The 12,534-nt window shown below is 40.5% G+C and overlaps 1 protein-coding gene across 7 annotated transcripts in view; it reads left to right on the plus strand.

Moving 5' to 3' along the window:
- Nucleotides 1-12,534, plus strand: part of slmapa (sarcolemma associated protein a) — a 41,593-nt gene that overhangs the window by 8,136 nt on the left and 20,923 nt on the right. For 5 of the 7 annotated variants that reach the window (XM_080423744.1, XM_080423742.1, XM_080423743.1 and 2 more), the window contains exons 3-10: nt 1,828-1,975; nt 2,168-2,240; nt 6,634-6,670; nt 7,274-7,336; nt 8,724-8,819; nt 9,050-9,121; nt 11,859-11,999; nt 12,300-12,437. In XM_080423744.1, the coding sequence (XP_080279870.1) occupies nt 1,828-1,975; nt 2,168-2,240; nt 6,634-6,670; nt 7,274-7,336; nt 8,724-8,819; nt 9,050-9,121; nt 11,859-11,999; nt 12,300-12,437 (768 nt within the window). Of the gene's footprint in view, nt 1-1,827; nt 1,976-2,167; nt 2,241-5,020; nt 5,157-6,633; nt 6,671-7,273; nt 7,337-8,723; nt 8,820-9,049; nt 9,122-11,858; nt 12,000-12,299; nt 12,438-12,534 lie in introns of those variants that run through there. The other 2 variants (XM_080423747.1, XM_080423748.1) reach the window with 2 other exon arrangements.

The following is a 12,534-nucleotide window of genomic DNA, read 5'->3' on the forward strand; positions in this document are numbered from 1 at the left end:
ATGAATATAAATATTTTATTTTTTTAACTCAAATCTTCTGGGCGTCCCTGCATGATTTTGAGATGGGTGTCCGCGGCCAAATACATATCATTTTGGGGGTTCTTGACATGAAAAAGTGTGAGAACCACTGATATTATGGGTGCGTTCGAAAATACAGCACTGAGCGCACTGGCCAATACAAACTAATAGGCGAGTGTGCTCCGGTGCGTAATTTTCGAACGCGCCCTATAGCAACATACGTTTTCAATGGGTTAATTCAGTTGTTCCCTGAGTCTTCGAGAGATATACACACGCACACACATGCCGTGCACGCATGCTTAGTTACATACATAGCGCTATAGTGTGTCTGGAAGCCATAGGCATAGCCATGTATTTGAAATGTTTGCGATGTTTTTGTGTCCGTTTTCCTTGAGCACTTTGTATGTGTGTGCATCTGGTGTTTGTGCGTGTTCATAATATACAGTCACACATGAACGTGTGCACATGTGTGCACACGTTCAATTGCGTGCGCGACTGCACGTTGCTATGTGAAAGGCTCTATAGTTAGGTCCCTGCCTCTGAGTTACCATGGGGACAGGAGTGAACCGTCCATGTGTGTTTATGTGTTTTAACCCTTCAAGACCGGGAACGCATCTGTGTCATTTTAGATTTCTTTGGCTATTCAAAAATCAAAAAAACGTTAAAATGTGTGTAAATCTTTGAATATATATATATATATATATATATATATATATATATATATATATTTTGTTTTTTAAAGCCAACATTTGTCACTAAAATCTTTGCTTCTGTGGGATTCTACAAATGTCTTCTAAATCCTAACAGTTCTTTTTTTTTTTTCGTATTTGGCCCTGGACCACCATCTAAAAATATTTTGTTCCAGGGACCCCCAGAAGTTGTAAAGTTAAAAATGTTAAAAATGTTCGCTTTAAAATATATATATATTCAAAGATTTGCACTCATTTTCAGGATTTTTCAAAAAATAGCAGATCTACAAGCTCATAGCACGGCACTCGGTGCCGCGCTATGAGCTTGTATATCTGCTATTTTAAAATAGCCTAAAGAAATCTTGACGACAAAAAAAAAAGATGACACAGATGCGTTCCCGGTCTTCACTCTGTGTGCGTGGATCTGGGTGACCGTACAGTATATGCTTGTGTGTGTGTGTGTGTGTGTGTGTGTGTGTGTGTTTCATCATTCATTCAGCCAATCAGCTTTGCTTTGTGGGTTGTCACTGTGGATTAAATCAAATCTGAATGAGAGGAAAGAGAAAGATGAGATGAGGAGAGAGATGATATAAGAAAGATCAGGGGAGGTGAGGGATGAGATGAGAGAGATGGCAGAGGGATGTGATGAGGGCAGAGATGAGGTGAGGAGAGATGGGATGAAGGGAGAGATTATGAGAGAGCTGACAGGAGGGCATAGAATGATTTGAGAGAAATGAGGGGAGAGATTGTATTGTATTAAATTGTTTTATGATATTGAGATGAGACTCCTTACAAAAGAATCAAAATGTGTTTATTGTAAAACGTGCTGTGTTCAGATCTGAGATTCACAACGAGACTAAATGTAAACGTGTCAAAGCAACGAGCACAAATGTAGTTGTTTTGATTCAGCATGGAGAATCTCTGACCACTTAGTGATGTTCTGTGGCGATCTAGTTTACACCGCTGCAATTATACTTCTGAAATGGTTTCATCCTGTTGTGAGTCTTTGATTTGAAATGGTCATACCTTATTCTATCAGGACTGCGTTCAGCTATGTTCTATGCTGATTGTTCTGGGACATTCTGATGTGTTCTGTCTGTGTTGTGTGTCTATTCTGTAGTTCTACCTGCAGGACACAAAGAGCAGTAATGGAACGTTTATAAACAGCCAGCGCTTGAGTCGCGGATCGGAGGAGAGCCCGCCGTGCGAGGTTCTCTCTGGCGACATCATCCAGTTTGGAGTTGATGTCACGGAGAACACACGCAAAGGTCAGACACATGACATATATTAACACATGCTATCTCATGCTGATACACAACACACTAGCACACGCAAACATGCTAACAAGAGGCGATAAACTGAGACCAAATAGTAATAATGGTAATACACACAGCTTTAGATTGCTGACACTAATGACAATAATAATAATGATAATCATAATAATGTTTTATTCCATCCAGTGACTCATGGCTGTATCGTGTCGACTATCAAACTCTTTCTACCAGATGGAATGGAGGCACGCAGACGAGCTGAGTAAGTACTGTGATCTCATATGGGCCAATTCTAATTAGTTAATTATTATTCCCATTGTCTTATGCTAAAAAGATGAATCATTGCTATTGGCTAGTGCTACCTGAGACTGTTGAATTGGTGAGAACTCTCAAAAGAAACCATTCAATTCCCTCAGGCACCATCTTGGTAAGTACGTTTGTGACTAACAAGTCAAGACTCCTGTCTTGATTGGGGAGACATCTGTGTCTTAAGTTCTGACACATCATTTACATTTCATATTTAGGTGCTGTTAAATTGTAAGCAACATGGAGTTTTAAAATATGTCCCAAAGGACACGGTTTAATTGGTGTCATGTGTTCGTGTGTCAACAGTTTGCAAAAAGTACAGTTATACAATAATGCTAAAAGGATAAAACAAAAAGGACCATTGTGGGTCCTATGTTCTGAATGAGTTAGCTGTCTGGCAGCTCTTTTTGGGGTGATGTGAAAAATGACCATGGGGTAATTATTCACGGTCTATGATTGATAGGTTTTATTCAAGATATACAGACAAAGGTGCATCAATTGGTCAGTTAGATATCATCTTACGCTGTCGGTACCATCATCTTAAGTGTTCCAAAATTATCCATTCTGAAGAAGGTCCTTGACTGAAACCTGCATTAACAGGTGCATTAAGATGAAACTTTTTTCTTTGAGCAAGCGTGCGTCTTTTAATTGTGTATATATGCACCAATGCACCTGTCACTAAGATTTTATCCAAGTGTGCAAGAGACGTTTGATTACCTAAAAGTGCCCAATATCCTCTAATGCTGTCTCTGATTGGGGAGGCAGCATGATTTGGTTTGTTAATCTTTTTTAGAATTTTCATTGCTGTTGAGTTTAGTAGTGATATAGATTCTTATTGTTTAGTACTGAGAATACTTATGGTTTAGTACTGAGAATACAACATTCTCAGTGGCTCGCTGTTAACAGATGTTAAGTTCAGTTTTATGATTGCTAAAGTGTAGCTTAGTAGACATATATATAGACATTTATTGATCCCGTGGGGGGATCATTCATCAGACTACTAAAGTATAGCTCTGCATGCTGGCAGCATGATTGCAAGCACCCACGCTCGTAAACACACGCATTGCTTGTATAGCGATGTGATTAGTGTCTCTCTACTTGATGTCGAAGTCACCCTGTCTGTGATTAGACTTGAGGAAAGTGATAATAGGTGTGTGGGAGAGTGTGTGTGTTTAAACCCAGGGCTGACGGAGAATATTCCAGTTGAATATTAAAAATAAATGAATGTTGAATGTGAAAATTATAATCGACCCCACAATAAAGTTTTACGGCATGCAAAATTGTATATAGTCAATAGTTGGGTTCGGAATTCGATAGGTTTGAATTGTTGGAGAATGTGTAAAAAATAATAAAAGGATATTCAACCATTTTTGTCCAATTGTGACATCCTTGTCAGTCTACTTGGATGGTGAGGTCACCCAGGCTGTTGTTTGACTGCGGGAAAGCGCCTGTAATGTGCTTGTGTATGGGTGATAATAGGTGTTTGTGTAAGAGGGAAACACATAGGCATTGCGGTCTGTGGACAGTTTAATGGGCAATATCAGACCATCAGTTGACCCAGTATGGAGTCGTTACTGTACTGGTGGTTTCCATCTGTAATACTGTATGTTTATGGTCAGCTACTCTAGTGTGTGTGTGTGTGTGTGTGTGTGTGTGTGTGTCCATTGACTTGTGTTTCTGCACCATCTGCTGCCATGCTGTCTTCATTCTGGGTTTTCATCCATACAAATTAGGGATGTTAATGGTTAGTTGTTTAACCGGTACCAATTAAGAAATTGGTAACCGGTTATTACTAACGGTTAAACAGTTAATTTATTACTATTACTTTAATTTTGTTGGTGCAAAGCACATTCTTGGAAGCAGCCGCCACATTACAAAACTACAACCGCTTTGTGATTGCTGCCTATGGTGCAAAAGTAAACACGGGGGAAAATAAAGAACCTTACGCACTTCAGGAAGTTAAATCCATGGGACTTTCATTTCAAAACAATGTATTTTCACAGAATAAGGCTGTGTTTCGCAATAAAATTATTGATATTGATAGTTATGATTTGGGGTTATTTTTTGGTAATTACTACTTGAATCAGACAAACGTATGGCCACAGCGAGAGGCTATGTCTGTTTGGGGGTCCTTGGCATTGAAAAGTTTGGGAACCCCTGATGTAGACTTTCCTGAGACTGGTACCTAACTTTAGAAACATGGTGACGGCATAGAACTCCTCTTCCGCTGTGTGTGTGCGCTCATCTGCGGTTGTGGCCATATGTGCGTGAGCACACAGGCACACACGTGGTTTCAGTTTTAATAGAGAGTGTGTGTGTGTCTGTTTACAACAGGCTGGTATTCTCCATATCTGTTATCACCTGACACACACACACACACACACACACACACACACACACACACACACACACACACACACACACACACACACACACACACACACAAACTAGTTTAACCATTGCAGAGTCACACGGTCATGCAGTTATGTGTTTCCAAACCCTGTTAGCCCCAGGTGGGAGGGGCATTTTACCTTTTGGCCTGCTAAAGGCAGTTACGATGTAAAAACAAATTCCACCCAATCGCTCCACGCCAGGCTACTAATCCAACAAACATTTATGTCTTCCACGGCAGAGAGTTGAGGAAGGAGGGGCTTGTTCCTTATCATTAAGTACGCCAGGAGGAGGGGTGGGGTTTAAGAGAGTCTGCGGAAGTGAAGGAGAGAGAAATCAGCTGTTGTACCCTGAACGAGAGAGAGGAGGAAAAGAAGGAACCAAATAAAAGGGTGTTTGTTCTAGAGAGTTGAGTCATGTAGAGAAGGTCTGGACTCAAACCTGTGATAAAGACACTACAGTGGCAGCTGACAGGTAAAATGTAAGTTTTGTTAACAGACGGTGTCAGCTAAATGACCTTCTGTGTTTGGGTGTGGGACGGGTGTGTGCTCATATTTTATTTGTGTGTTTACGCATGGCAATCGTGCATGTCCATGTATATGCTGATCTGTGTTGTTTTAGATTTACAAAACGATAACATTATGTATTGATGTATTCTCTCTGTGCAGTATGACAGTATCCATTCGTTTTTATTTCTATGCAACTTATCATCTTCAGGGAAGGTTGATGTGCTTCATATACTGTAGAAATACATATCAAGTACTTGCCTCTCTTTATATCCAAGTTCTTCTTTCTACTTTACTCTTCATTTGCTTCTTCTCTCGTCTCTTCTCCCCTACCTCTGTTCTCCCTGCTCTTCTACTCATGGCAGTTTGATGGTTCTCTCTCTCTCTCTTTCTAGTTACAGATTAACAGAGGAAAGTTTCTTAATTCCAATGTCAGCAGCAGCAAAACATTGCATTAACCCTTTACTTCCAAAAGATCATAAATATTCAACATGTCTCTATATAATTTTTTAATGACACAATTAAGCAATTTAGCACCATGCTTTTATGGGTTTATTTACTGGGATCAAACTCCAAAGACGAGGTTTAGTTGTTGTTTAATCAGATCTGAACTTGTAAATGTAAAATCATTTAATGACCAAAATATTAATTTGAGCTTTTGTTTAACCCCACCCACAGGCCAAAATGTCAGTTTTACCCACGAGATATCTTGTGATGTAATGGGCAGATTGCGGGATTAACACTACTGATTTTGTGATCCCAAGGCCTTTCCGCTAGCACGTCCCTTATGCCAGAAGCTCCACTTGTTTTCAGTTTTAAATGCACCCTGTAGCTGTTTAATTATGGCACTCTAGTTTATGTAACTTATAGTATTGACATGCCCGAGCCCAACGTCAGCACAAATCGCTGTTAGTCAACAGTGTCTGTCAGCTTGTCAGCGCAAATCACAATGTTTAGGCATTGATTCCTTGTGTCATTGCCTTGTGTCATTGCCATTCCATTGTCATTCCTTGTGTCATCTCCGTGTGTGTGTGTGTGTGTGTGAGACCAGAGCTCGATCATTGAGAGATAGGTAGAGGGGGAGGGAGAGCGTTGGGGAGGTTGTGTGTGACTTCAGTCCAGAGCTCGATCAGAGAGGGAGAGTAGTGGGTGGGGAGGGCTGTTTCACCCATCATGCAATATAACCTGGCCAATGCTGGGTGCCGAAACCTGAACACGCTGATCGATGCGTCGCTAAGAAGCATGCTGTCCGTGCAATAATCCCGGTGTTGCTGGGAAAGCTGATAACTGCTTGTAGTATATACAGTATGTACTTTATATTAAGCCAATCTGACTCCACTTTGATTTGTTGTGTGCTGACTGTAAAAATGTTGTCATCATTGTTGTCGCTGCAGCTGTTCCCATGGTAACCGAGCCTCTCTCTCTCTCTCTGTCTGTCTCTCTCTCTCACAGTGTAATCCAGGCTCCTTTACCACTACCTGTAGACAAGGTAAGACGGTACAGTGTGTGTGTATGTATGTAATTGCTACATTCATACACATGCGCACACACACACTTACTGATTCATTAACTGACTGGTGGTTTGCTGACTTTTTTATCTGACTGACTGACTACATGTCTGTGTCTGACTGCATGGTTTACTGACTGTCTGACTGGATTACTAATTGTCTGTCTGTTGGTCTGAATTGTTTAATGACTGTCTGACTGGTGAGATTTTTCTCAGATGAAATGAGAGCCAGTCTCAGATCAGTCATGTGTCTGTGTCTCAGCTAGATCTACTATGAGGAATGTAGACCAGGAGAGAGAGAGAGAAAGAGGGTGTAGATGTGTGATTAGATTTGAACCAGTTCTCTAATGTAGTTAACTGTTCTAAAGAACACTGACTGTACCTCCACTGTCACATGCACATGCATTGCACACGCACACGCACACACACACACACACACACACACACACACACACACATACTCACACATCATTAGTGTTGTGTTTATGAATGTGGGTTTATGAATGTGTATTTAGCGCCAGTATTCAGTGTGCGAGCGCTGACCATCTGCCCGTGTGTGTGTGTGTGTGCGCGCGTGCCTTCCAGGTTGCTGCCAATACTCCCAGTATGTATTCTCAGGAACTATTCCAGCTCTCCCAGTACCTACAGGTAACACACTGACACCTACTGGTCATTCACTGCAACTGCACTATATTTACTACTGCTGTCTAACCTACAGAGACAAACACTTAGCCTGCTAAACCCTCCCTCCGGAAATCTCATTTCTATTTGATTCCAGGAGTGAGTCTGGCATGAACCGCCTTTCTGCAATATTGGCTGTGTATGCCAATTGTATGCCAAACGGCCGAGCCTATCAGCGTCGTCGCTCATTGTTCTGTGATTGACAGCTTACGTTGGCCAATCAGGTGGCGAGTTCGAGTGAGCCCAAAACACGAACGGCAGCCATCTTTTTCTTGTGCGCTATATTCTCCGCTATTTTTTGACTTCAAAAAGCTCTCTAACTTCTATTTTGAGGCACGGAATTTACTTATAATAAATCGTTTGGATAGAATTTAGTTGTTTAACTTCATATATGTGGTCAATTAATCATGACAAAGCCTATTTAAAAATAAAAATTTAGAGAACCGGTAGGGGCGGGTAGTGACACCCATGTATCCGAATAAGGCAACCCATTTTGGGCATCGCCGTTTCAAAAGTCCTGTTGCGTCACATTAGACTGGTGAACTGCTGATTGGCTGAAGGGGAAAAATTATCATTGGCTGAAGGGGTTGTCAGTCAACGTTATTACTCCCGCCCAACTCCAGCCCACAGCCAATATTGCAGAATGGGCTATCAGGCCAGACTCACTCCTGGAATCAAATAGAAATGAGATTTCCGGAGGGAGGGTTTACCAGGCTAACAAACACTGGCAGTGGGGTGACTGTTCACACTGTCTAGTGCCTACTCTCTAGTTCTCAGTGCTTACAATGATCCCATATGCTTAGAATGTTGGGGCAGTGCATGTTTGTTTGCATATAAAATGTGTATAGAATATCTGTTCATGGCCTGCATTATTTTAAAACCATATTCGTACTGAATTTCATACATACAGAATAAAGGTTCACGTTCAGTGGATCCATCGCGTGAGGGACTCTCTTGCCAAATTAACAGATCTACAAGCTGTCAAGGCGTTGCGAAGCGTTGGAAGCTGGCAGATCTGTTCTTTTTGACGAGCGACGCAGTTGAACTTGTGCTATGGAGGTCTCACATTGTATATTTCCTTTTATGGTGTTAAATGGGACTTGGAACAATGCAAATGGGGCGTACGTAAATGCTCATTTAATTTACGAACAGGTGGGATTCATCATCTGATACACCTGTGATCTGCACAAATAAAGGCTTTATACGCCTTTTCATTGCACGTCAGTCTTTACTTAGTCACAAAACTACACTAAAATATAGTAGATAATTTACAAACAGCTTTGTGAATGAGGCCCAATGTGTGTCTAAAACGTTTCTGATCTTTTGCACCTGTACATTGTTTTTCTCTCTCTAGGAAGCCTTACACAGAGAGCAGATGTTGGAGCAGAAGTTAGCGACTCTACAGCGCCTCTTAGCTACAACACAGGAGGCTTCAGAAAGCAGCTGGCAGGTATTGCACACTACTATACTATTACATTTGCAACCACCCATGTATATGCTCTTTAGTAGATTAGCCACAGTAGAGCTAAGAGTTAGTACTTACATACTACTATAGTATTATTTACTAAATCCTACATGCTAAGCTAGTGCATGTAAAGCACATAGGTAGTATATAGTATCATACTATTATACACTACACCTCTCCAGATGAACTCTGACCCCTCTGTCTGTGTCTGTCAGGCTCTGATCGATGAGGACCGTCTGCTATCCAGGCTGGAGGTGATGGGTAGTCAACTACAGGCTTACTCTAAGGTGAGATGCACAGTCAACTGCTTACATGCTTACTCCTATCTTCACTTCCCTATACAGGTTTCCTGTCTGCTTTAGGACTGATTTTAAGATTTTACTGATTACTTTATGGCACTTCATGGCCTGGCCCCTAATTACAATTGTGAGCTATTAACCCCTTGCAGTTACAAGCCTCTGTGCAGCCTGTGATCCTCGGGCAAGAACCTGCTGGTTGTTCCTGAGTTAATTGCTGTAATGGCCCCTCGACTCTGGAGCAATCTGGCTGAGGAGCTCAGGCTTGCTAATTCAATGTCTTATTATAAAAACTTTTTTTTAAACTTTTTTTTAATCATCAGTTTCAAATTTTATTTATCGAATTTTAACATTAGAAATTATATATACAGTATATATATTTTGTATTCCCTTAATATTTGTATTTCTTTAGTTTTATGTAAATCACTTTGTAACATTTTCAGGGCCCTAGCACCAACTGATAACAGGCCCTATTGTAATTACTAGAGGTCCCGGCTGCTACACAGCCCTCCCATCTAGAGTTCGGGAAGCTACGTGGCCCTCACACCTACGTCGCACCAAACAAACTCCTCCGAGGAGGTTAAACGGATGCGCATGAAACTTGCTCAGCATATACAGTATAAAAGCCGTAACAATGGGAAATGATCAAACTTGTGAGTTTTCATGAAACGGCATGGCCATGGTGAAGTTTCCATGTTTTGCCACCAAACAGGAAGTGGTTTGCAACTGGGCTGCATAACATTGTCAAATCTGCCCCAAACTTCACATGTTTGATAATAGGCCTGTCCTAACGACATCTGCAGTGTATGGCAATATTGAGTAAGTTACAGTCATCATAGCACCACCTACTTGTAACAAGCTTGTAACAATTACGTAAGATCAAATAATTGCGATGTTATTTACTGATTACATACTTGCAGCAAGGTCCATTGGTATGGATCCCTTTTTTTCTAAATTTGTTTTGACGCAACAACATTGAGTAGTCACTGTTTTTTAATGCATTGTGGTGTGAAATGTACTGTATACTCCGGCACCGAACATGCAGACTTAGGAGAGGATGAGAAACATTACCCAAAGAGATCCTACGCATTTTTCAGTCTTCTCTATTTAGAGGCTATGCAGTGACTGTTGGCAGCCTGGCAGCCAGGAACAATACATCTTTCATTGACTAATATACTGAACATTTTATGTTAACTCGAGTTCAAGTGGTTTATTGTCTCATGCACACAATACAGCTGGTAGCAACACTGCAGACAGTCCCAAATTCTTGTACTCCAAGCTTTCCTCGACGGTGTGAACGCACTAGGAACTTCAATTTCACCTTCAACTTCAGTTGAATTCTATCTGGCTCTGGCACAGCTACAACTGTGATTCTATTAAGCTCATTCCAGGGCAGCTCAAACTGATGAAATTCTAAATAGCTTGTGAAACAGGGAGAACATTTTGTGCAGCTGAATTGAAAAACACCAGATAGCGCAGACAGAGATATCACAAAAGAAAAGAAAAAGCTGAGTTTTAAATTTAAGCATTTGAAACTTCTTATAGCAACACTCCTAAGTAAGCACTGCAATATCAACAGACTGATATTTCATGCATGAACTGTTATCACCTATAAAACTCACAGGGATATCGCCAAAAGGTTTAGAAGGTGAGAATGTGTGTACTTCGAAGTGCTTCAACGGAGGAGTGTATAATACATAGTACTGTATATTATATAACTGTTCAAATTATTCTGCCAAGTGCACTCTCCACTGTATTCTCCAATGTTACATTTGTGCTCCTTAACACATTGACTGCCTAGAACGAGTTAACTCGTTTTTACTCGTTTTTAAAATCCATCACTTGATTGCCTAGATCGAGTTAACTCGTTTTTAAGGAAAAAAAAGAAATTTCAAAAAAAAAATTTTTTAATTTGACCCAAAGACCAAGGAGATATGATTAGTCGAAGATCTAGACTCCTATCCACTTCCTTGTTAACTTAAAACTTTAATTTTTTTTATCTCAGCTCCTGAGTGCTTTTTTTTTTTCAATGAAAAATCTCTGGCAATAAACTGCAAAAAATCTGAAATAACTCAGGCAATCAATGTGTTAAAGACAGCGTGTGTGTGTGTGTGTGTGTGTGTGTGTGTGTGTGTGTGTGTGTGTGTGTGTGTGTGAGTGTGTGAGTGAGTGAATGAATGAATTTTTATTTTCGTGTCTTGTCAAAAAGACCCATCCCTTACGGGATTATTAGACACCAAAACATAAATAAACAATATCAAGTTCTCTTCATAGAACACTGCACAAAGGAAAACGTTTGGCAAACACCCAAAACAAAACAAAAATAAAATAAAATAAATTACACTTCACAGGTATGTTCTTTTTGCCCGTCTGTCCCAGGCCCCTTCCAGATACTCCGCAAGTGCAAATATCCTGTGCTCAAAAATCCATATAAGTCTCTGTGCGTCATCCAACCAAATTAAATCCGGGTTTCTACACCTCTTAAATAATTTTTGACGCAGGTCATGATACAAAGGGCAATAAAAAACAAAATGGAACTCACTCTCAATATCCGCAATATCACAATAAACACAAACCCTGTGTGTGTGTGTGTGTGTGTGTGTGTGTGTGTGTGTGAGAATGTTTTCAGTGTTGCTTACGATTGGTAAAATCTTAAGATGTGTCCAGGGCACAGAGACCAAGACACATGTAATGTATAAAGATTGTTAAAGTTTTCCTCCTCTCTCAGTCCCAGACAGAGGAGGGTATTCGTAAGGAGTTGCTGGCTCTACAGGAAGACAAACATAACTATGAAACAACTGCAAAGGAGTCACTGAGAAGAGTTCTACAGGAGAAGATAGAGGTGGTTCGGAAACTCTCTGAAGTAGAGGTACTACTATACTATATACTGTTGTACTGCTAGTACCATTTACATACTACTACTACCACTACCTCTACGTATACTATAGTATTATTATTACATTAACAACTTAGACACTTTCTAAACTTAAATCATATCATTCTATTTTGAGGAGGACATGAACATTTTGACATTACAGAACATTTCATTACATAAAACAATATGCAGTATCCACAAATGGGGAAGAGTGCCCACATCCAAAGATATCTAACTTCTCCTGTCGCTCTCTATCTCTGCATCTCTGTCTTCTCCCTCTCTTTCTGTCCGCAGCGGTCTCTCAGTAATACAGAGGATGAATGTACTCATCTGAAAGAGATGTCGGAGCGTTCTCAGGAAGAGCTCAGAGAACTGGCCAATAAATACAACGCTGCCATCAACCAGATCAAAGAACTCACCGACAAACTCAAGGTACAGTACACAGAAACTATGTGGAAACTTTTTTACTGTAACCTGATGCTCCACGTATAGTTCAAACCTACAAGCCTGTGTGTGTGTGTGTCAGTAT

Source organism: Gymnoscopelus braueri (assembly GCF_963280865.1).
Source record: "Gymnoscopelus braueri genome assembly, chromosome: 3".
NCBI lineage: Eukaryota > Metazoa > Chordata > Actinopteri > Myctophiformes > Myctophidae > Gymnoscopelus > Gymnoscopelus braueri.